Here is a 23951-nt window from a genome sequence, read left to right as displayed (position 1 = left end):
CAAAAAGTCACTTTGTTTTCCAAGTTTTACAACCAATATTTTTTAATGAAATTAATTTTTTGAAGCGCTGAAAAAATTAAGTCTTGTTAAGAATTTTCTGAAGAAGAATTCTGCATAAAAATTATAATTTTATTGGTTTTCTGGCAACTTAGAAAAAGTGTTAAGCTTAAGGTGTCGGTTTTAACCATAATTCCCCTAACTAAATATCTTATTGCTCTGAGTATACGTGTACTAAAAGATTAATCATCCCATCACATAAAACACATTCTATTCGTGGTCGCATTGCCTGCTTTTGGTGAATCGTAGATCTATACCTGTCCTTCAACTCCGTAATACTTATGGACCTCGGTGACCTTCCTTAAGTAGGTATTACATCAACATTTTCTACCCTATCCTAAGTATCGGTGCAGATGGATTGGTTTACTGATGGGTAATCACCAATTCACAAACCGAAAAAATATCTCCTAAATGTGTTGGTCTAATTTACAGTTATAGCACATCGAAAAAGCCCTAAGCAAAATTTAAGCTCATTCGAAAAAAATGTCTGAAAAACTGCATTTTTGGCAACGTATTCCCCGGCATTACATGACATCATGTTAAATGCTGTAATGACTTGGTCTCATCAGAATCCGATACTAACTTAGTGACAGGACTAAGCTAGCACCAGATTGACGCTGACTCTAAAAATGAAAACACTGTATTTCTGAGCAAACTCCGAGTCCCCCGTCAAGTTCCACAAGAAATGGAGTTTTAATTAATGATGCCGAAACTTGGTTTGACTTAGCAAGCCAAAGCAGTATGTACTGTACTATATTGCTCCTTAGTGGAAAAAATACGTTAAATCTATTTTTCTCCGCCAAGGAGAAAATTATTGCAAACCGCTAGCTTGGTCCTGTAACAAAATTTGAGTAGGATTCTGATAAGACGAAGTCGAAACGCAAATTCCATAATTAATTTAGTTATAAGTTTTGTGTCTAAGTTTAACGCGCAAATGTGGTTTAATACAGTTTTCTTCTTAGTGGAGAAAAAATAAAAACTGTACAATTCTTTTTTACTAAGGGCCTAATTCTTCACCCTCGCTTAACGCTTACGCCAGGTTTAAACATACTGTTGACCTGGTTTAAAAGTTAAGCGAGGGTAAAGAAATCGGTCCTAAGGAGAAATAAAGCATAGTGAAAAAAAAATTAATTTTATTCGGAGATGACCAGTCTTCTAACTGTTCAGTGTTTTCAAACAATACAGAAACATAAACGCCGGTAATCCGTGTAATGGTTTACCTCTTTCACAACGCCTTTGTACCATACACTTCTAATACATTTCATGTCTAACATAATCGAACCCACTGAACGCACTGTCACATCACTATTTACGGAGTGCTTCCCTGTATTAGTGAGACTCCAGTATCTGACTAATGCTGTTGTAATGTTTTAAAACCAAAACACGGTTATATGTTTATGTCTGGAAGACCTCATGTTTTCGGTATGTAATGAGGGATATCGATTTACGAGGCACTATTAGCTCGGAATAATCCTTTCACTTTCAGCGATAAGAAACACTTAGCTTGTTAAGTAGTCATTAATTACCCACCTTGTATGCTGTTGTATGCTCTGGTGTCGAAAATGTTGCGAAGAGCTTAAATATTTCACCCCACTTCAAGACCAGTGTAAATTATTTGTGTTTTCGCAACCACTTTACACGATAAAACTAGCAAAACACTTTACAACAACACTTTTTCGCTACAGATAGTAAGTCCAAAAGTAAGAGTTACACAACATCTATTTCGATGTTAGCAGACAAGCTCCGACGAATTTTTTGCCTCCACTCCATAATTCACGAATACGCCTACTAGTCGGTGGGCTTCAGGTTTGGTGCCGATCGCCAACCCGACGTGTCTGCTTTGACGCTGCATGCTATAACGTCACGAAATACGAACAACCACCAACAAGACGCATAGATTGATAGGGTCATGGGCTTGTGAGAAATTCATTGGAAGCATGATCAAAATTTTTTTAAATTGTTGTACCCACAATGGGTACTAGACTTTTAAATTTAAAAAAAAATCGAATACTTCAATGAAACCGACTGTTAGTTCAAATTAATGCAACCTTTTCTGATTATCTTGAACCACCCCCTAACCGAACGAGGCGCTTGTGGTACAAGCGTGCTTTAGCATAAAAATGAATGCGCCTCACATCGGATGATGTTGCGTAGTTTCTGTGTATTCGTGTAATGTGTTTATAATGTTCATACTAATAAGGGCAGACAAACTGACACAAAGGGGAGTGGCCAGATCTTACGACACGATTTTAGCGTTAGGTAGAAGTCCAGCAAAACTTTTAAAATCGATGGCGAGTGTTTTGTAATATTGCACGTAGCTTTAAATTATCCGTAGTATTCTCTATTTCATGAAATCGATCCATTATAGAAGGAGAAACTGATCATGTAGGAAGTAGAAATAAACATAAATCATTCGCATCGTTTAGTATTCTACAGTTTATTAAACTGAGTTTCACATTAAATTGAACATTTTTTAACCTATTAGTTCATGTTAAATTGACCAATGCCACAACCACATCACAGGCAATCGTACGAAATTTTTGTGCTTTTTACGAATGATGTTCTTGTATTACATCAAACCATTTAGGATACAAACTTTATTAGGGCGCATAAGTCATTGGTCAAACGCAGTTCACAGCAGTTAAAGAAAGAGAAAGCTTTTTTTCTTTTGTTTACTATCAGCAGCTGTGATTGGCAAGTAACAGTTTGTCCGGAATTTCCTCTCAAAGTGAATTTTGATAGTTGGCTTGTACGCCACAATCATATGTTTGTCGAGTTTTAAAGAAAAAAACTACAAGGGGCAGCCCTATGGAGTTGCACGACCTGTACACGTAGGACTATACTACTTAATGTAAAATATTTATTTTCATAGTACTTAGTTTGTGGGAAAAAACACCCGGACCGGTGAAGAAAAATCAAATTTTAGACAATATAATCACATCTCATGTATAGACCAAGCTTTCTAGTTGCTCTCAAACAGATTCTAAAAGTTCAAACACCCATGGATAACTCCAAGTTTGTAGATGTGTTTCGATGCCACAGGATTGTAAAATGGTTAATATTACGTCATGAAAATTCAATTCTACCGTGATAATTTTTTTTGCCAGCAAAATGCCCTGTGTGTATGCAAAGCTCATGATTTGTTGGGATATTTAGGGTTCGTCGCGGTGCGGTGTGGGCGGTAAATGGATTGCCCGCACCGCAACCGCAAAAAAATAATAAAACCGCACAGCTTACCGCAACCGCACTTTATTTACCGCACCTTTATTTATATTTTTAAAAATAGTGTTGAAAAATTGTTCATTTGTGTAACCATATATAATAAAATGTTATTCTTATTCACACGAAATTTAACTTTAAGAGACTCCTCAGAATGTAATGTTTATGAAAAAATCAACTTTTGCATTTTCTATTACTAAAATTCCGTACATTTTAAGGCAAACATTATACATTTAAAAATGTTCTAATGCAGTAATAGGAAAACATTTATTTTAGCAACCCTTCAGTTATTTGGAAAAAATGGAATAAAAATGTAATAAGAAATAAAGTTGCATATTTTTTTCTTTAAATTTTCATATTTTCAATGCTTTTGACATATGAAAAAGAAACGGATGATTTTCGCACCATTCATTCTTAAAGGAATTTCACACAAAAAAAATTAAGGTAGATTTCTACCTTTAAAAATGTATGAAGTGTAATTTTCTAAAGGCTAGTTCGAAAGTTCTAGCATTTAATGTATTTTCCCCTAATATTTTCCCAAAGAGCCAATGGAAAAAACTTCAATTGAAGTGAACGGGAGTAAAACTATGTGGTATATGGCAAAAAAGCTTCAAAAAAGCTACAAAATAGTCTTAACTGAAAAATATTAAGACTTGATTTGGTAGAAAATTATAGTAAATTGAATGGAAGTACGCCAAAAAAAATTATGTAGCATACTTTTTGAGAAAGAGTCCAATAAAATTGACTGCAGAAAAAATCACATTGAATTTACACAGCAATCAAAGAAGATAGAAATACAATGTTGATGAAAGAATGGTAGAATAATCATCCTAATTTGGACCACTCCTTATTTTGGACGTTTTCATACATTTGTATCCTTTACTGCCTAATTCGTTTGGTTTGATGAAGATAATTATATTGTTTGGGTTGTGTTTAAGTCCCAGCATAATTAGTTCATCTCTAATTCCTTTAAATTAGTCAAAATTCACAGTTGAAAAATTAATATCGAAAACGATTCATAATTCCACGATTTCCAACAGAAATCGAGAAAAGTGATGCACTTTTAATTTGGATTTAAGAGTAAAAATTTATTGTTTTTAAATGATCTAATAATTTTGTCTCTAATTGGATCTTGCATTTTATGTATTTGAAATGATTAGTTTGTGAAGTTTTGCTTAGAAGTATAAAATAACTAGTCCAAAATATGTCGTAAAAATAATAGCGTCAAAATATTTCGGACACAGCTAGATTTTCTTTCATTATAGCAGTCTGTTTATCAATTTAGAATAATCAAAATTATCACTTTATCAATTATTTTTTGGCGGTGCGGTCGCGGTAATACCGCACGGTAAAAGCTATTTCCCGCACCGCATCTGCGGGAAAAAGTGTCTAACCGCACCGCAGATTTTGCTGTTCATTTTACCACCGCCACATGTTCATTTTACCCACTCGCTATAAACATGTCTTATTTTTGGACATGTTTAGAAATCAAGAATCATGTTTGAAAAAATGTGTTTATGACGAATTATTTTTACCAGATATGTACAAAACATGTCTAACAAGAAACATATAAGTGAGATTGTAATATCTCATTCACTTTTTAGTTAGAAAATAATGACTTTGCTTAACGTGTTCATTTTACCGCCAGTTCCCCTACCTACCAACACATTCGCCCCAAATATTGAACCCAAGCGCACAATGCAAAATGAGTCAACGCTGATGATGATGATGGGTAGAGCGAAAGAGACAACTAGTACCACCACGACACTATTAGCGCATTTCACCAAAATTCCACGCGGCCTTTCCCGATTGAAAGGAACGGCCGCGCTTAGCCCATCTGTCATAATATCGTGATTTTGCATAGCGAAGGGCTGAATGATAACACATTTTGTTCCAAAAAACAGCCCTGCGTTATGCAACACTTTGTGCAGGTTGATTATATCAGTTGCAAGTGGGGCCAAATTCACCAAGTTCCAAGATATTAAATTCCTCTTAAATTACAGAATTGATAAAATTGCTTAGATGAGCTAAACTAATTAATCAAATCCTGTTTTAAACACGGTCCTTGCGTTTAAATTAAAATGGGAAGCTTATTACTACCACTACATTACTTAACTTCAAGCGCAAATAGCAAATACATGTGAACCAAAAATTTACAACATTTACAGCGGCATTTAGGAAGCAGTTGGAGCGGTCGCCTGTTGGACGACACAGGGTAGCGTCCCTCCACAGCCAGTGTAACGGACTTCTAACTCAGCTACACTGGTTGTAAAAAACACAGCGCAGTGATCTGCTTCGCCAGCCGCTCAACAGGGAACTGAGCGTGTCTGGCCAAGTCCGTTCTTTAAATAGTCGATGATGACGTCATTCATAGAAGCATAGCGCGCTAGGTACACCAATCTGTCGTACAGGGCTTGGGAAGCGCTATCTTCTGTGTGTTAATGCGTGATATTTTGACAAGGTTGTATATTATTTAATTTTTTAATGCTATGATATCAAAAATATTTGGGTTTATCTATTGGAATCTATTCTTAGAAGTATTTCGGGGCGATTTACGCAAAAAAATTGAAAATTTATCGTGAGATGGCTGAATTATATGTGTTTAAAATTGGACCACTTTTCGTTACATACCATTTTTGTAGAATTTGCAGAGTGCACCCCCATATCGAAAACAAAGACGTAGTCCTACGTCAAAATGTCCGTTATAACCCAAATCTTTTTTGCTCAATTCACGATTTTTATAAAGAGTCCCCACAATATTGATGTACAAAAAATTCACTTCAATAAGAGAATGCATCTAATGTTTGTAATCGGAAACGGGGGCTCTATGTTGCACCTTTAGAAGTAGTCTTTCTTGATATTTTATGAGGATTTTTTAATTAGGGGAGAATAACAAATCAGATATGCCGAGCACAAGGAGAACATTCATTTGGAACTGATACGAAATATATTAAATATTAGGATAAAAATGTTATTTACAAAATTTGAATTGATGGACAAAAAACAAACTAAGTCAAATTATGGGCCACAGCATGACATTTCACGTGTATCTATTCCGTCTGTCATACAGGATTAATATTTTTTGGATTGAAGAATACTTTATATAGTTGAACATAGAGATTGTTATTTTTTTAAATGTGCATAGCTCAATTCGCTTTATGCATATGCAACAGTCAAACACATTTTGAAGTGCGAAGAATTACTTGCTGACCTATACACCGGAGCCCGAATGGTTAATATGCATTTAACCCGTTCTATTCTAACATTCCTCATTCAAGTCAAACAATGGTATATAACAATTGGTACGGTGTCTCTCAGACCGATAAGACGTATTTCATAGTTCGTGCAGTGTAACGCTATAAAGTATAGTGCAAAGCTTTCTAATCCTCTCTGCACGTTATCTTGTGCGTGTTCCGCCTTTTCGAAGTTTTGGCATTTTATTTTTTTGTTTTGTGTATGCGCTCCATAACCGTCATTCGACCCATAGAGCAGTATAGAAGAGTGTCTTTATTTGTGAGCTGCCTGGACGCCGTTATACAAGTTAAGTATCGCTACTATATCACATGTGCAATAGGCCCGTGCAAAACTAACTTCTACTGACAATGATTCACTTCAAAGTGAGATGGATGTCGAAATAAAATCGATTCCCCAACTGAAATTGTACCCACCCTCCTCAACCGGGCTCTTCATGATCTTTTCCAGGTCGAAAACAAAATGTTTTTAAACCTGTTGTAGACTATTGAAATGTTGCATTGACAAGCATCGGGTGGTGGTCAATAGTTTGTAGTAGGCAAATGATATTGCTGGATACGGTCCTATTATAAAGGAGTACAGAGTCTATGTACCAGCTAACCGGGTTGAAATAAATGGATCGTCTTCGATTCGAGCCTGAATCGCGCGGATCTGTTAGCACATGGAGTTGACTGTTTTAAAGACGTGCTTCAGCCAGTGAAGGTACTGGGCTGCAAACGATTGCATTCAGCATCAGTTGCAGCTGACGGGAGGAGGACATACGTCAACTTAGACTCTTATCGGGTGACCTTCGCTGGGTATGTTCTATCTAACTACCTGCTCTTTGACAAGGTTCATCTACCTGTTCGCCTTATAGTCACGCGGGTCATGAACTGAGCTAATTGCAAACAACTGGATTACACAGCCTCCGGTTGTAGCAATAAGGTTAGTTATGGGGATTGCGGTGGGTATCTTGTGAATGATACCTGTGGGGGTAGTCCACATAATCCCTCGGCATGTCCAGCGTAAAAAACAGGGCGAAGAGAAATTGAAGCGTTCCCTTCAGGAACGCTCTAAGCGAGCTTCTACAGAAATGTTGAAGACAGTCACGCCACCGACCGGTGACCACTACTAATATCTAATTTGCCTACTGATAAATGCGACTTTGATGAACCTCAGGTATCATCTTCTACTGTGTTTAGAAGCAATAGAAAAAGAAGAAACATTTACTCTCCTAGGCTTCAACGTAAAGGCCAGAAGGTGTCTCTTTACGGTCCTTCAAAAATAACTGCTTCCAGAAAGTCCTAGTGCGAAATCGAAGCAAGTTGGAGCTCTCCGCACTTCCTGGAATATCAAAAAGCCCAAATATTACCATATCTCAGTCAGAGAAAGAAAACAACGCAGACCTTATTAAATTTTCTGACTTTGTGGACCATATTTTTACAGCTTCAAATACCCACTTAAAAGCATCTTAATAAGCTTTCGATTGTATCCTTCGATGGCTACATCATTGAACGAGGTCGCGGACTTTCGCGATTTTAATATTATTCGCTTGGATCGAGAAGACTCTTACGAAGTACTTTCGGTGATCAACAAGCGGTATTCTTTCAATCGAATCGACCTCCCCTCGACACATGGCATTGAAGTTGTCCCTTGCCAAACTAGAATTAAAGGCTTGTATTGCTTCGACTTTCGCCCTAGAGCCTCAGTTGGCACCCGAAGGCTTTGCGATATTGCGAAACTCCTCTCCGAACCGAGGCTAGTTTTAGATTTTACCTTTTACGGTACGACATGGAGGATAATCAATCTACCTCACTCCTCAAGCTTTCTGACAACTTCAATATGACCATTTTGAGCACGGATAAATAGAGACGGATTCCGGTTGCCCCAGTGTCCCTGAACGCATTAGACTTGTTCCTTTGATCGACATACCTGCGGTTAGATTGCATATGGGAGGTGATCCCTGATCCCCGCGGTAGCGACCATCTGCCAATCGTAATTACTAGTGCTAACGGTTCAGGGCCACCGAATACAATATTTCGGAATATTGGTTGGAAGAGCTATGCGACAGCGATATCCAGCAAAATCGAGTCCAAACAATAACTTTCTCTGGAGGAAGAGTACGGGTTCGTACGGGCTTGATTCTCGATACCGCGATTCAAGCTCAGGCTAAACGCTTACCAGACGCGAACTCTTGTGGACGGCCTCCCAACCCATGGTCGGACAAAGAATGCTCACTTGCTCAGACTTATTGGAAGAGAAGGCCGCCGCGTATAATATCTTCCAGAATGACGAATTACCCGCTAGCTATCGACAGTATGCGACGATAGAAACGCTAATGAAGAGGTTGATGAAAGGCAATAAACGAAGTTACTGGCGCCAGTTCTTTGACGGATTAACGAGAGAAACTTTGATGAGCACTCTTTGGGACACGGTCCGGCGTATGAGGAACTGTTGAACATTCGATTTCGCTGAGAAGGTTTGTCCGGACACCCCCCTCCCCGGACGCAGAAGATATACCGCACCGGGTCCCTTTACGATTCACACTTGCTCTTTTATCATGTAACAATTGAGCCCCAGGGCTAGACAGAATCAAATTCAACTTGTTAAACAATCTGCTAGACCCTGCCAAGAGACGATTGTTGAATTTATTTAGTATGTTTCTTTAGGGTAACATTGTCCCTTATGACTGGAGGCAAGTGAAGGTCATGGAAAACCAGCCTCTGACCACAACTCGTATCGACCGATTGCAATGCTGTTCTGTATCCGGAAGTTGTTCTTGAAAATGATCTTGTTTCGCCTCTACAATTGCGTCGAAACATATGACTCACTGTCAGATACACAATTTGGCTTCCGCAAAGACAAAGGGACGAACAATTGTCGTGTGTTGCTCTGAACAGAAATTGAAATAGCATATGCTAACAGAGCTGATAGTATCGGTTTTCTTATACATCAATGCTTTTGATTTAGTTTCCATCTAAATTTTTTTCCGAGAAGTTGCACCAGCATGGCCTTTCAGCTAAACTTGTCTGACAAACACATGCATTGGTGATTTATCGACATCACGAATTAGTTACATAGGCCTCCCCAGGGCTCATATCCAAGCTACGTCTACAATTTTTACTTGAATGACTGACGCATGTCCTGTCAATTCCTGTACGCTAAGGCAGGCTAAAGATGACTCTGTGGTCTCTATTACAAATCTCAAAACTGTCGATTTGCAAGATATCTTGGACAATTTGTCTTCTTGGGCCCTCTATCTGGGTATCAAATTCTCCACGGAGAAAACTAAGTTAGTCGTAAATTCAAGGAAGCATAAACCAGCGCAACTACAGCTTCAATTAATGGGACAAACTGTCGCTCAGGTTTTAAAGATGACATTTCTTTCAGTTAAAGATATTTCATATTAACGATCACTTTTTTATTCATCGTTATGCTATACACTAAGCTCTCGGCTGGAATAAGCGTCTTCTGATCCACTTTGTTAGACGTCGGAACTTCCGGTTAAGGCGACTTCGTTGAAATAGGCTTGAAACCAAGGAGCAAATAAAATAAAACAAAAATGGGTAATACGTTTACACTTCAAAATGTATTTTTAACTGTTTCCGATCATTTTAACCTTCTGCTTCATGCTCTACTATATTTAAATTAATATCCTTAATTGGATATTTTAATTCACTTGGAAAAGAATTAACAAATTAACCAAAAAAAAACATATTTTTGTTCTTATCGTACATATCTATGCAAACGTGTGGCTTTCATCATTAAGGCTTGCGTCCGAATGATTTTGTGTCTTCACAACATGGTATGTGTGTGTCGGCCCGTTCGTATTCAGTCATACTCCAGATGATGGTTTCCATGTTGTCCGTCGAGAGAAGATGGGGGCGATTATGACTAGGATTCGTCCAGTGAATGTTGATGTGTGTGATGTTAGTATGGAAGATATGGCTCGAATGGCTCGGACGTCCCAGAGGAAGAACGCGTCACGTTTGATGCAGACGAGGATGGATGGGAAGGACGACTGCTTTTAGGCGACTTTGTAGTATCGGACGCACTTGGCACTTCCAGCGGTCATGGTGGCAGTCAAATCGGTAGCGGTGAATTCGCGAATAATGGTTGTCGGTTTATCGCCCTTCTGCTCGTGGATGAGTTTGTTGTCGCCATCGAATGTGCACACGGACTTCACCTTGCGACCGTCGACGGTTTCCTCCTCGAACTCTTCGCCGAGCTTGAACTTGATGGTGGTGTTCTTGAAGGTGGACAGAGTGTTGAAGGTGTACTCGTCTCCTTCCTTGACCAGTTCGACCGTTGGCGAGATGCTGTTGCCGAGCTTGCGGAGCACCATGCCAACACCTGGGAAAGTGATAAGAGAAATTGGTTAGTCGTTTGCTTGTGTTTGGTGATGTAGCTGTTTTGCGGTTCGCTTCGATAAGGTTTTGCTTTGAAACAGCTGATAAGAATGAGTATGCATTGGTTTTGAACTCGGACCTAATCAAAGGTCGCTTGCACTGTTCGGTTTGTACTAAAGCGCTCTTTGTAGAGTGTTTATTTAGACATTGCAATATCAGAAATCTCACGTTGTTTAAACTCGCTTTAGATGAATTGTGATTATTCATGATTTGTTTATTTAAATTACTTGATTTCCTGATCATTTTCTAGCTTTAAATAATCGATTTCCCAGTTGTACGTTTTTGTTAATGATATTTTAATGTTTCCGCTTGAAAAGATGAAAAGCCCTTGAGCGTTACGTTTATCATGCATCCCACTCAGATTCAGTGTCTATTCCATTCCATCACACAATCTGTCCAATCCGAGCCGTCTTGTGCTTTTATTGAAGCGTCGGCTTATCCATTTTTCATAGAAAAACGAGATGCCAACAAAAATGTTATGCGCTAGAGGAGGTGGCTATGTATAACCAGGGCATAATCCATATCTTTAAATCGATAAAATTGAAGTAATTTTTAGAGTAGAAAACTTCTGGTATGAACTGGAAGTAGTTTCAACGCAACGCAACGAAAAGTGTTGGTGTCTAGTAATGGCGTAACCAGAAATATAACCTTTAAGAGAATTTTGGAGGATTATTTTAGAGGTGCCCTTGGCCAAGTTCTTTTGGAAGGGTTGTCCATAGGTTCGGACTCCACTCCGACTCTAGTGAGGCGGTTTTTTGGTAAGGTTCTTCAGGAGATTTTGGGCAGCAGAAAAGCGACAGATTAGTATGGTTTCAAAAGGCTGATAATTTAGGCAGATATTATTTTTGGCAAATTTTGTTCTGAATATTAAGGACTAACCGAAGGCGAAACATTAATTTGGGATACTCTCACTATGCGAAGCCAATGGAGCAATTGACTCAAAACCCGAAGACCCCAATATAGATTTCAAATAACCGGAGTCTCTAGATCAAACTCCGATAGGTATGATTTCGCTTACTTAGTGGTCCTGTGGACTCCGATTGGGGCAAATGGCTGATTACGTAAGGTGTGGCCGACCTAACCCCAACTCTGTTCCCGAATTTCAATTGCTATCGGCCTCTGGCGATACCAACGATGGAGTTCAGTGTTTGAGATCAGATGGTGAGGCCACCAGGCTCGAGTTATGTACCGCCGTTGAGTGTTCTGCACTGATACTTCCAATTTTTCACTAGTGTATAGCAGCACAGATTCCTCGTTGGAATTAGAAATTCGGATTTTGTACATTGACAAATCTGCCTGATTTTCCAAATGTCTCTTTGGGTCGATTTCTTCACCCTCGCTTAACTCTTAAACCAGGTTCACCAGTGTATTTAAACCTGGCTCAAGCGAAGAAATCGGCCCTCAAACTTGCAAAGGCCTTCTTGATCTGTGTATCTATGTCAATATTGGTACCGCCGTCTAATGCCATTTGGCTGCTTAGATATTGGAAACTTTCAACATACTCCACTGCTTGCCCGACTACTATAAAGTTGGAAGGGGTCAACGTGATCACATCTAACGATTTGGTTTTGTCCACGTTGTTGATAAAACCTGGCGAGGGCGCTGGGTTTATTCTGCATATCAGGGGGTCGTTTATACAAAAGTATATCGTCATCAGCCGATTCGAAGTCGTGTAGAGGCTCCATGGTTATAAGCTGCCATAGCAGTTTACCGTCAATTGCACTCAGCAAAATCCCGTCGATGACGAAGAGAAGCAGTAGCAGCCTCACTACGACCCGGATGTGATCGGACAAGACTCCTTCACGAAGCACGAGCATTGCGCTGTGCCCCGAAGACGCCGACGACTTTCTCATGAGCTCCCCTGCGTCTCAGAGCGCCTCAGATATTCTTGTGATTGAGACGGTTGAAAGCACAAAGGTAGTCACTGAAAATCAAATCAAAGGGACACTTGGAATTCGCTGACTTGTTCCAAAGTGATGCGGAGCGTGGCAATTTGTTCCACACAGGATCTTCCAGTACTACATCCGCCTTGCTGCCGCCGAAGAGTCACATCTCCTGAATCCGGGTTTGGATCACTTTGAGCACCTTCTCTAAGAGACCCTGCATCCAGTCGACAGGGAAAGTTCCCATGTCCCAGATATTACGAAACGAATTGAGCATCCGTTGAGTAGATGCCATGGGGACAATTTTGAGCATCTCGGCTGGTATGCGATCGAACCCTGGACCTTTGTTCTATAGCGGTTTGGATTTCTAGCAATTATGGAGCTTAGCAGTGTTGACGCCTGTGATACGCCGCACGCTAGACGGTTCATACCGAGGTGTTTGTGGCCTTGCCGGCATTTGGAAAAGTTGTGCTCGAACCAGCGTTTCAACTGGTCAGTTGCGTCGGTCAGTAGCTGGCCAGACGCGTCTTTCACAGGAATCGTTGTGTTCATTTTTGCCCCGATTATGCATCGTTTTATATCATAGTGGAGACGAATGTCTCCGTTTGCTGCGGCTTTCTCTCCTTGGCTGCCGAGACAGTCCGCCGACGCTTGCTTGTCCCGTCGATATGAGTACTTCACTTCCTACTCCAAAGCCTTTTGTAGTATCGTTGACGGGCTAACACTTTGACTTTGGCTTCTTTTCGCTGCTGTATATTCTTCCAGGTTTCAACGATCGTCCATTGTTCTCTATGGGTACACAGTTCGCCCAGTTCGCCGCGATGAAAGCGTTCTTGGTGGTAGTCAATTGGTCTTCTATGCAGCCGCCTTCTGGAATACATGTATCGCGAGTGTCCAGTCTTCAATAAAGGACCTTTTCATCGCGGCATCTTCCAGTTGGCGTGTGATGAGCCGTCGTCCAACTTTCTCCTTCTGTCGATGAATTCGCTGAGTGCGCATGCGTGTTTCACCGATAATGAAATGATGATCGGCATTATGTTTTTTCCGCACTTCAAAAATTTGATTTCCGTGACCCAAGTGACTTTGTGAACCGGTCGATGGAGGAAAAGCGATCCCCCAATCATCACGTCGTTGTTACCACAGGAATCTGCGGATAGCTCTCTGGTGTTCATTGGTGTCCCTAGCAGGTTGTGTTTTATTGTTTGTATGTTTACATGAAGAATTCAATAAAAGAATGAAGAATGGCTCGAAGCACGATCATCGTCAAGTATATAAACATGCTGAAATTTGCAAAGTACGGAATATTGCATTTTGCTGGGCATGTCGCGTGAATGCCAGAAGAATCACCAGCTAAAGTTATCTTAGGCAGAAAACCCGGAATAGGCCGTCGAATGCGGCATTGAAAATCGGTGTGCGTACAAGGCGGTCCAAGATCAAGCAATCAATGTTAATTCCAAATATTCGGATTGTTCGGTCACTGTAAAAATGATGACGACGATGATGATCACCATCATCATCATCGTTGTCGAACAACCCGGATACTTTTAATCATGTCTGAATGTATTTTAAATTTACTTGATCTTGGGCCGCCAGTCTACAGTTCCCTTGAACATCCGCTGCATGCTCATTTTCCTCGATTGTACATAGCCAACGAGTGCGGAATCTGCCCCGAAGTCTTTGATCTCTTCCAGATTCTCTGCTGAGCCTAACTTTAGCTGGTCTCTATTCTGGCATTCGCACTGCATGTCCAGCCCACTGTGATCTGCCTTGTTTTAACAGCGCGACGTTTCAATGTCAGTATGTTTGTTTGCTTGGTACGTCTCGTGGTTCATGCGTCTACGTTATTCTCCATTTTCTACCGTACCACCGAGTATTGAACGAAGAATTCTTCTCTGAAACACACCCAGCACTCGATAGTCTAACTCCTTCAGCGTCCATGCCTCATGACCGTACAGTGCAACAGGGAGTATTAGCGATTTATAAAGAGCAAGTTTTATGCGCATCTGTAGGCTGTGGGACTTTAGCTGATTACGTAAATTATAGAAAGCCGTGTTCGCAGCCGTTACACGCCTTTTTTCCTCCCGGCTAACATTCTTACCACATACCACTAGTGTTCCAAGATATATGAATTCGTCGACAACTTCGTACAGTACTCCATCGATTTGCATCTCGGCAGCAACACCGTTCGTACTGCCTCGTTCTCTGCCAGCTACTGTGTACCTTGTTCTGACAACACAGTTTATGGTCAGTCCGATTCTCGCAGTCGCCCTTTTAAAAGGCAAAAATGTGATCAACGTCAAAATCGATGTCGTCTGCGAACCCTAGAAGCATGTGTTCCTCTGCACATCAGATCTTCGTATTGCTCCTTCGAGCGCTAAGTTGAACAACACATTCGAGAGTGTGCCGTACTACCTCAATCCATCTAACGTCACAGACGAGTCGGATGTCTCTCCGGTTATTTTGACGTTTGATTTTGATCATTATGAATCAAATAAATCGGTTTTGTCGCAAAATCATGTTCTATCATTATCTGCCACAATTCGTTTCGTTTCACTGGATCGTACGCCGCCTTCAAATCCACAAACAGATGGTGTAGTCGCTAGTTGTATTCCCGGAATTTATCCAGGGCTTGTCGTAGTGTTAACATTTGGTCCGTTGTTGATCGTACTGCTTGAAACCCGACAAAGGATTCAGTCAACAGGGAAGACATTCAATCAATTCGACGGCATACTTTTTCTTCTTCTACTCAGATCATACCGATTACGCAGTTTGTTGCTTCGTACAGCTGACTACTCCAAACTTTTAGTAATTCGGGAAGAATTCCGTTCTTTCCAACGGTCTTACCATTTTTCAGCTCTCGAATAGCCTTTCGCACTTTGTCTAGTTTGCGTGGATCCACAGCTTGTCCCTTTTGTCCAATCCTCATTTAGTGTGTGCCTTTTCTACTGGTTTGTATATTCAATAACAACTCAAGTGCTCCTTTCACTCGGCAGCCACTTTTGTATGACCGGGCAAAAGATTCCCGCCCCGGTCGTTAAACAAGACCGACGTCGGAGTGCTTTTCCTTCTCATGCTGTTGATCGTTTTGTACGTTTCCTCTGCCTCAACGAGCACCACGCCTTATTCCGATGACGTTTTTGTCACGGCTGCCCTCAGCACACTATTTCGCTTTTTTCTGACGTGTATCCGCTGCAAGCTTGGTTTTTTTCAACTGTCATTCTTTGGCACTACGCATCAAACCAGTAATTGATGATGAGGATGATAATGCATTTCTTTAAGTTGCAGTGCTTTCCGTAGAGTGCAGATTATATACAGAATCCACATGTGAATGTTTGATTCTCTTACATAGTACATAGCGTAGTCTAAGCATAAGTATCGCGATGAGTCAGTGTCACAGAAGATGGAATAACGTGGAATAGCTGCATTTCCAGCTTGGACAAAAAATCCTAGTCTTATGTGTAATGGATCCCACTTCTTTAGATTACTAAACCATGTAAAATGGACGCGAAACTAAACTACAAGTTCATGCATTTCATTGTTTACTTCATGCAGGTAGAGTAAAAATATAAGTGGATCAAAGTGACTACCCTAAGGAATTCCAGAACTATCGACAAACGGGTAGGTTTTGCAGTACCCCGTTTTTACAGTCATTTCATGTCCAGTCAAATTATTCATGTCAGCATCGTTTTTATTTTGTTAAATATTATGGGATCTTTATGACATCAGTTTGGAGATTAATATATCTATTTTTGTTTTTATCAGAAAATTCCATGATATTCAAAAGAAAGGGTTTCCAAAACGTTAACAGAAAAAATTGGAAAATAATTATGATATTTAATTTAATTTACTCGCAATAAGTCCATACTAAATTATTTTGTCAGAGGGGACCTAAATTGTCTGTAGAAACCTGAGAGGAGATAAAGAAAAGAAATTAGTTCATGAGCTGATAACTAATAGGTACAAACAACAGTGCTTTTCTTTTTCAATCTGTTTTTATAGCAGCACTATCGATCGTTGTTCCTGCTTAAGTTTTGTGCTCATTTTATCGTACATGCTGGATCAGCTTTACCAGATTCAGGGTTACCAACCGTTCCGTGTTGTTTTTTGGGAGCTATCTCCAGGCATCCTGGCATCGCAGTCCATTTAAAAAAGTATGGCTTTTAGTACTACTTGCGTTCAAATTTCTTTTGCCCGACTGATGCTTTGTTTCGAGTATTTACTACAACAGCGAGAGTAGTTAGTGCATATGGATCTTTTACGGTTGACCGTAGAAGGGAAATTAGACACCTAACCAAACCGACAATACTGTTTATAAACGTGAACAAATTACGCACTGGGGAAGAATATAAATGGATTCTATGCCAGTATTCGAATATTAATATTGTTACCCACCAGTTAGTTTGAATTTCAAAAAATCCCCCTACATCCCACTGATATTTGTAAACCGTCAGGGTAACAATTTAGCACTAATATGAGATATACCTACACCGAGGAAAAAGCATCTGAGAATTTCATAACTCTTGGCATAGTAACCAGCCTTCTGGCGATGCCATTGAACGCTTTAGAATGTCATAGGCAAGCTTATCTTTATTCATGCACTCCTTAGACGTACAAATAATGTATTTCATAAAACAGTCTTATGACCTCGCTCCAATATATGCGTTTAAGAATTTCATAAGTTTTTCTCATGAAACCCATATGAGATCTGTTATTGATTCTATAAATTTATATTTTGTTTTTCATAAACGCCACTTTTGTGAAAAAGTTCATAATTGTTTCTTATGAATCCAGTACTGGCCTGGACGGCCAACCAGGAGCTAATAGTTTCAGGCCAGCACTTTTTGGTTACCGCTGTTTGAAACAAAAGAAGTGAGATTTTTAGTCAAATTGAAACAAAATTTAAAATAATCGTTTTTTATGTTATTCAATAAATTACTGTGAGCATTAAATCAGTTTACATGGTTATGATTTTTATAGAAGATATCCGATTATTTGAAATGAAGTAATTTGTGCATAGGTATAATTAGTGTCTAACGCGTATTTTATAATTATCAAAATCATTTGAGAAGTAACAATCATTATCATTCAGTTGTCGAGTCCAGTTTCCGAGTTGTCTAAGCCCAGTTTCCCAGGAAATATTGACGAAGCGTTGCTCATTATGTACACATTTTAATATTTAATGAGAGTTTTCTCTTCAATCTTCTGAAGGGATCTACACTTGGCGTTTCATTTGTCCCGAATTAAGTTCTACAAGATGAACTCATGATAAATGACGTTCATGTTGGACAATTCTCGGTGGTTTGTTTACTTTGTCAGTTGCGTGAGTTTGACTGCAACGGGTGCCCATCTGTTACATTCAAACTCACGTAACTCCCATGTAAACAAACCACCGAGAATTGTCAAACGAAGTTCATCCGGCTCATTTTGTGGGGTTATGTCCGTTGGTGTAAAACCTCATATCCTCTCTAGGCTGATTTTTGCTGTTGATTTTTTGTCTACTAAAAATGCTCGAGAAATGTCAGCCATTTTCTATTTTTTATATAAATGCACAATAATATTCATACATAAAAAACTTATGGCATTCATTCGAACATTGTGATGAATTTCATAAGACTGTTCTATGAAAATCATTATTTCTATTTTGTTTTCTGCCTATAAGTGTCAGCAATTTTAATAAATGGGTACCTAACGCCATTCATTCGGTTATTTTCATAAGACTGTCTTATGAAAATAATAAGAGATGGATTTGGAAAATTTCCCCTCCAAATCATAAGACAGACTTATAAAATCCATTTAAAATCCCTATGTCTGAAAGTCATAAGACGTTTTAATGGAAATTCAATGTAAATTTTGCTCGGTGTATTTGTGCGTACTCTCCGTAGAGTGTATTTGTTTACAAAAAAATATGCTCATCGCTGTTCGATATCGTTTACATTTAGTTGTAAATTTTTGTTCATTTTCGTGTTTGTGAACGGTTTTGTTCGTGTAGATAGGTTAGATAATTTTTGTTTTGTCTGTGAATCAATAACATAGGGCTTAGGTATGTCACCGCTTTCCTCTTGCTGTTATATTGGTTGCTTTTTATGCTGCAAGGGAGATGACAGTTATGCGGCGGTTCGGTTCCAATGAGGTATATATAGGTGTGGCAGAACACACGGTTTGCTAGTGTTGGCAACCAAAAATATGTAAACAATCCAGAAGCACAACAGGTCGACGTCATAGCGTTCACACGATTCAATGGGAGCGGAAGGACCGGTATGACGAAAGCAAGTCGATTTATTCTGTGATCACTCACACCACTCATGTAAGATTCATCTTACGAATACCAAAGTGTCATCTTCGCTATACCTGTATATACTGCATTGGTGCGGTTCTGTGGTGTTGATTTGTTTTGGTCGTGCAGAAGGCAGCCATCATATAAAAAATGGAATGTGACGGACAACGATCAAGAACAGAAGTCTGCTGGAAAATAGTTTTTTTCAGGACAGTTTCCCGCCACCATAGTTGATAGTTTAGCACGCGTGCGGCGACAGTGAAAAGTTCTGTCGAAAAGTGCCGGCCCGTGGTAGTCAATAGAGTGGTGCGAGATCGCCGAAGTGGGACAGCTAAAAGCCAAGGAGTATTCGCTTCCCCGGCTAATTGTTAAATATCCTGAGCATCCACCACTCTCGTTGTAGAGGATAAGCCTTGCTCTCTTCTACAGCCAACAGCCAAGGAGAGGGAAGCAGATAGGACAACGGCTCCGTCTGGGAAGAACACTGTGGTGTCTTCCGGGATTCCTTGCGGGGAGCAAGCGAATTCGACGATATTTCGTCACTGTCGCTGGGGAGCTAATGGTTAAGGACCGCAGCCGGAGCAGCCAACGAAAATCGGAAGAATTCGGCTGTTGATGTCCCTGCCAGCTGGACGAGACTACCCGCCTTCCACCCTGCCTTCAGCAGATCATCAGCAGCAGCAGTGGAGAGAATTGGGGGGAATAAACGGTAAAAATTATTTATTTTATTTTTTCCTTTTATTGTTTGTTTATGTACGAAAATCCGAAATGCCGGTAGAAGCATCTAGGCAGCTCTGATAAGAAGGGTCCGCCGGGCAATCAGAACCCGAGTATTTATTTACATCGTTACTTAGAACCCAAGTATATGAAGAACAGTACACAGACCATCCGATCGTTGGTAAACGACACATTGACGCAGAGTGACAGATTTAGTGAGTTTAGCATAAAATAATATTATTCATAACAGTACACTAATATACCACTTACAGTTACCATTGAAAAAGGCCGAAAACAGTGGCCGAAACGTTGGGCAGTACAACACAGCCGTTCTTATAGACCGAAAAAGCTGAACATCCGTATAACCATCTTCCGGTCGCTTTTCTCATTCATTAATATTAAGTTTATATTGACATTGCTTCATCAATATCCCAATGCCTTTTGTCGATGAAGTAGAACGGAATCGTAGCACAGAAAGGCCAGGATGGCATTGGATAAATTCCAGCGTCGCTCAAACATATCGTTTCAAGTTTCATTTTAATTTGAGCAAAAGCAACGATTTTTTTGGTGTATGCAAAGTTCAGAATGCATCGATTCGTAGCTACAAACAGAACACGATTATTTTACAAATCTGTGTCTGGCAAGCGTTTTGTGGATGTGGTAAAATGATTCAGGTCTTCATCCAAAAACTACAAAATCTAGCCTCGCCATATTTATTTTGTTTGAGATCTTGCGAAGACGTGATACTATTATGGCAAGTCCCGTAAAACAGCAAAGTTTATCCATATGTTAACGAAATTTGGCAATTATTGTCATGGTTCAGCCTCGATGTTAAAAAGTTCCAATTAAAAGTGTGAAAATCGTGCTATCGAAAGTATTTAAGACATAAGAAACTTTGCGCTTGGTTTGATCCAACTACCATAATCACATCACGGAACCAGAAGAATTATTTTCTGTTCCTGTGTTCGGATAATGGACGGTAAACTCACCCTACCTCATGATTCCTGCTTGGACAAGGCACACTTTATCCTCAAACGACGCCATGCAACTATGAAGGTCAGATTGCCACATGTTAATCTTGTCAGGGCATTGCTACATTATGCAAATGCTATTACCCCCTTCATGCTCATGCTGTTTATACGAATATAAGCAACAACGTTTTTAAAGAACAATTTTTTTTATTTTGGGCAAAATTTGCTCAACAAAATAAGTAAGGCTAGTATCTGAAGTAATTTCTATTAATCTGAAAGTTTCCATAGCAGTGCTACCTGGACGTTTTCAGTTAGCGATGAAAAATGATATTTTTATATATCTTCGTTTTCTTGCAATATTATTGACAAATGATAAAAACTATTTAGACTGCCTTCGACTTTCTATGCATTTGGACCATTGCAAAAATTCCAGTAGAAGTGTGTTGAACTTCGGAATGTAAAAATTGAGCAGCTTCTAGCAGTGTAAGGGGATATCGTGATCAAAACAGGTTTTACGTGTATCTCGACCTAAATCTATACCGTTTATTCAGAACGTCATATCTAACAAATGTAAACAAACTGAGTTTATTATGCCAAATAAAAGCTAAGCATTGACTCTTTATCGTCCACAAATAATAGAGAAAAATAAAAACTCTTTACATATAAATTTAATCTTAAGTCAAAATGTCACATACCTGGGACGGGACATGCGAAGACGGTCTTCTTTTTCCCTCCCAATATTGATGTTATTTTGCAGGGAAAAATCCGCTTGCAAAATAACTTCAAGCAAATGCTGATGATAGTGTTGTGACGATGCGGCATAGATTTCTGCCGATAAGGTATTGATTTGTGCAGAAAATAAAAGAGCTCGAACATGACATGAATTATGTTATCATTTGTCTGAACTGTGTAAAACAACATTAACCATAACTGTTGAGTAGAATCATTAAATTGCACGTGCCTTCGGTGCATTTTGCATATTTGTTTGTGTGCATCTACATGCATCTAAGGGACCATTCATAAATTACGTAACGCAAAAATTGGCAAAAAATTGACTCCCCCCTCCCCCCATGTAACAAATTGTCACAAATTTCTTCATCCCCCCCTCTCCTGTTACGTAACAAATTGCTAGAAATTTTTTTTTCTTCGGTGAAAACATACGTAACAATCTCACTAACTCCCCCTCCCCCCTATGTCACAACATGTCACAACTTGTTGTATCGCCTCCCCCCCCCCCTAAAAGCGTTACGTAATTTATGAATGGTCCCTAAGCAACATGTAAAATATGTTTTCTAAATACACCTTGTATACACCCAGGATATTACGATACTACCCAGGCATTGTCCATTCCAAGAAAATTAAAATCGTCAAGAAAGGTCCGGTTCGCAATGACAGGCCATTGCCTGTTCGCGGTGACAGCTACTTTTTTCACTTTGCACGTCCCGTCCCAGTCACATACCATATACCAAAGTTTTGCTAATATTTTGTAGATGTGATGTTTTGCGTTGTGATGTTTATCCAAGTCGACTGTAGTTAGCATCTTTTTCCAATGCCAAAACCTCATATCTACACTCTCGGTTGCAAGAAAGCACATGAAAAATATCACAACTACAAGCCCGTCTGTCAAAACGTCACAGTAAAATGTGCCATTTACAAACGGTGTTGCCAAGACCAGCTATGTAAAAGAGCATAATAGCAAAAGTGATCGCAAATAATAGTTAATAATAATAGTGATGTAATAAAATAATAGTTATCAATTATCTCCTTATTATTCTTCACGAAAAACATGTAATATGCTTATACGATCCTGCAATGAGTAAATGCAGACGAGATAGTATAATTAATAGCCTTCTGTGTGCTTTAATTGTTAAATAAATTTAAAAATGGCCAGTAAATTTTTGCGCGCGATTTTCTCCGTTTGGCGTTTCTTTTAGATATGATGTAATAAAAAAAGCTCTAGAAATAGTCCTAAAGAAAAACAATGTTGAAACTCCATATACGTTAAAAACAAAGGCAGGAAAGGGTTAAGAGAAACGTCACATATGTTTTATTTCTAGCCTACAAATGTCCTGTTATCTTTCTACTTGCCTTTTCAATATGTCTCTTTATGGGAATCTTGGATTGAAACACGCATGTTCTCTGTGCCATCATTTTAATTTTTAGCTAAACACACCAAAGATTTTGATTTTTTGGGAATCCTGCGCATGACAGTGTCACTTGTCAATACATTCTTGGATAAACTTAGATCTAGTGGTCTTAAGACAGCCCTGCCTTTGCTACACGGAAACGAAAAACTACCCAAAATTGAGTTCCTTTGACTCAATCTCGTGGTATCGTGGAGGAAGTTAAAATTAGGTAAACCGTGTTGAAGGTAGTTTCCATTTAACCACGGCAAAAATTACAACTCATTGATAGGTTCTTTATACTCAAATTTAAGTTGAATTTACCTAATTTTGAGTATACCCAAAACAACTCAAAAGTTCCTTCCTCCACGGAAGACCTCGACTGAGTCGAATCTCTCGTTTTGTTTTTGACAACACTAATAAGTGCGAAAGCGACGCACAACTCAAAAGTAAGTTAAAAGAACTTATTCTGCAGGTTGTTTTATTTAACCGTGTAGTAACCAAACAACTTCCCATCTACAATCAACTCAGCCTACTGAGCAAAAGTTCTGCCAAATACGCTTCATGCGCTGGAATCGTTCTTATCTTCGTAGAAACCATCCTGTAAGCAGAGAAATAAACTCCGGGTATGAACACAAATCCTCAGAAAATCGATAATGGCCAAGTTGTTTACAGCATCGCGTTTCATCCGTTGTAATCTAATCCCGCCCGAAGAAGTCCGATAAGGTTCCCGCAACAAGCGGGATCGAAGTTTTAAACATGTAACTCTCACACACTCTTATCAGATTAGGTAACTGAAATAAATTAGCACCTTATCGGAGGGGCCACGGTTCGAAGAACCTGATAGCGAACCGGGAGGCGTAGCCGGCAGTGCGGGGCCCGCAGTAAGTAGCTGATTGCGTACGGTTTATCAATCATTAATTTGTTGACTTTCATGTGGTCACACATATATCACGGAACAGTAAATCGTTATCGGGCGACGAGGTTTAATCAATTATGCAATTATAATAATCGTCGTCAGAAGGCAATAAGCTGACACCGTGTGTTGACTACTGGTGGCGAACGTG

The 23951-nt window shown here is 39.5% G+C and overlaps 2 protein-coding genes across 2 annotated transcripts in view; both read right to left on the bottom strand.

Annotated features, from left to right (window-relative positions):
- LOC131683884 (putative tricarboxylate transport protein, mitochondrial) overlaps positions 1–1863 on the bottom strand; it is a 29360-nt gene extending 27497 nt beyond the window's left edge. Inside the window, exon 1 of the mRNA XM_058966258.1 lies at positions 1588–1863. The gene's annotated coding sequence lies outside the window, so the exon portion shown is untranslated. The remainder of the gene's footprint in view (positions 1–1587) is intronic.
- An 8214-nt stretch (positions 1864–10077) lies between these two features.
- LOC131683883 (probable fatty acid-binding protein) overlaps positions 10078–23951 on the bottom strand; it is a 30164-nt gene continuing 16290 nt past the window's right edge. The window contains exon 2 of the mRNA XM_058966256.1: positions 10078–10860. Within this exon, the coding sequence (XP_058822239.1) occupies positions 10535–10860 (326 nt within the window). The 3' untranslated portion in view covers positions 10078–10534. The remainder of the gene's footprint in view (positions 10861–23951) is intronic.

Source organism: Topomyia yanbarensis, chromosome 2 (genome assembly GCF_030247195.1).
Source record: "Topomyia yanbarensis strain Yona2022 chromosome 2, ASM3024719v1, whole genome shotgun sequence".
Classification (NCBI taxonomy): Eukaryota; Metazoa; Arthropoda; class Insecta; order Diptera; family Culicidae; genus Topomyia; species Topomyia yanbarensis.
This window is presented reverse-complemented; position numbering and strand designations above follow the sequence as displayed.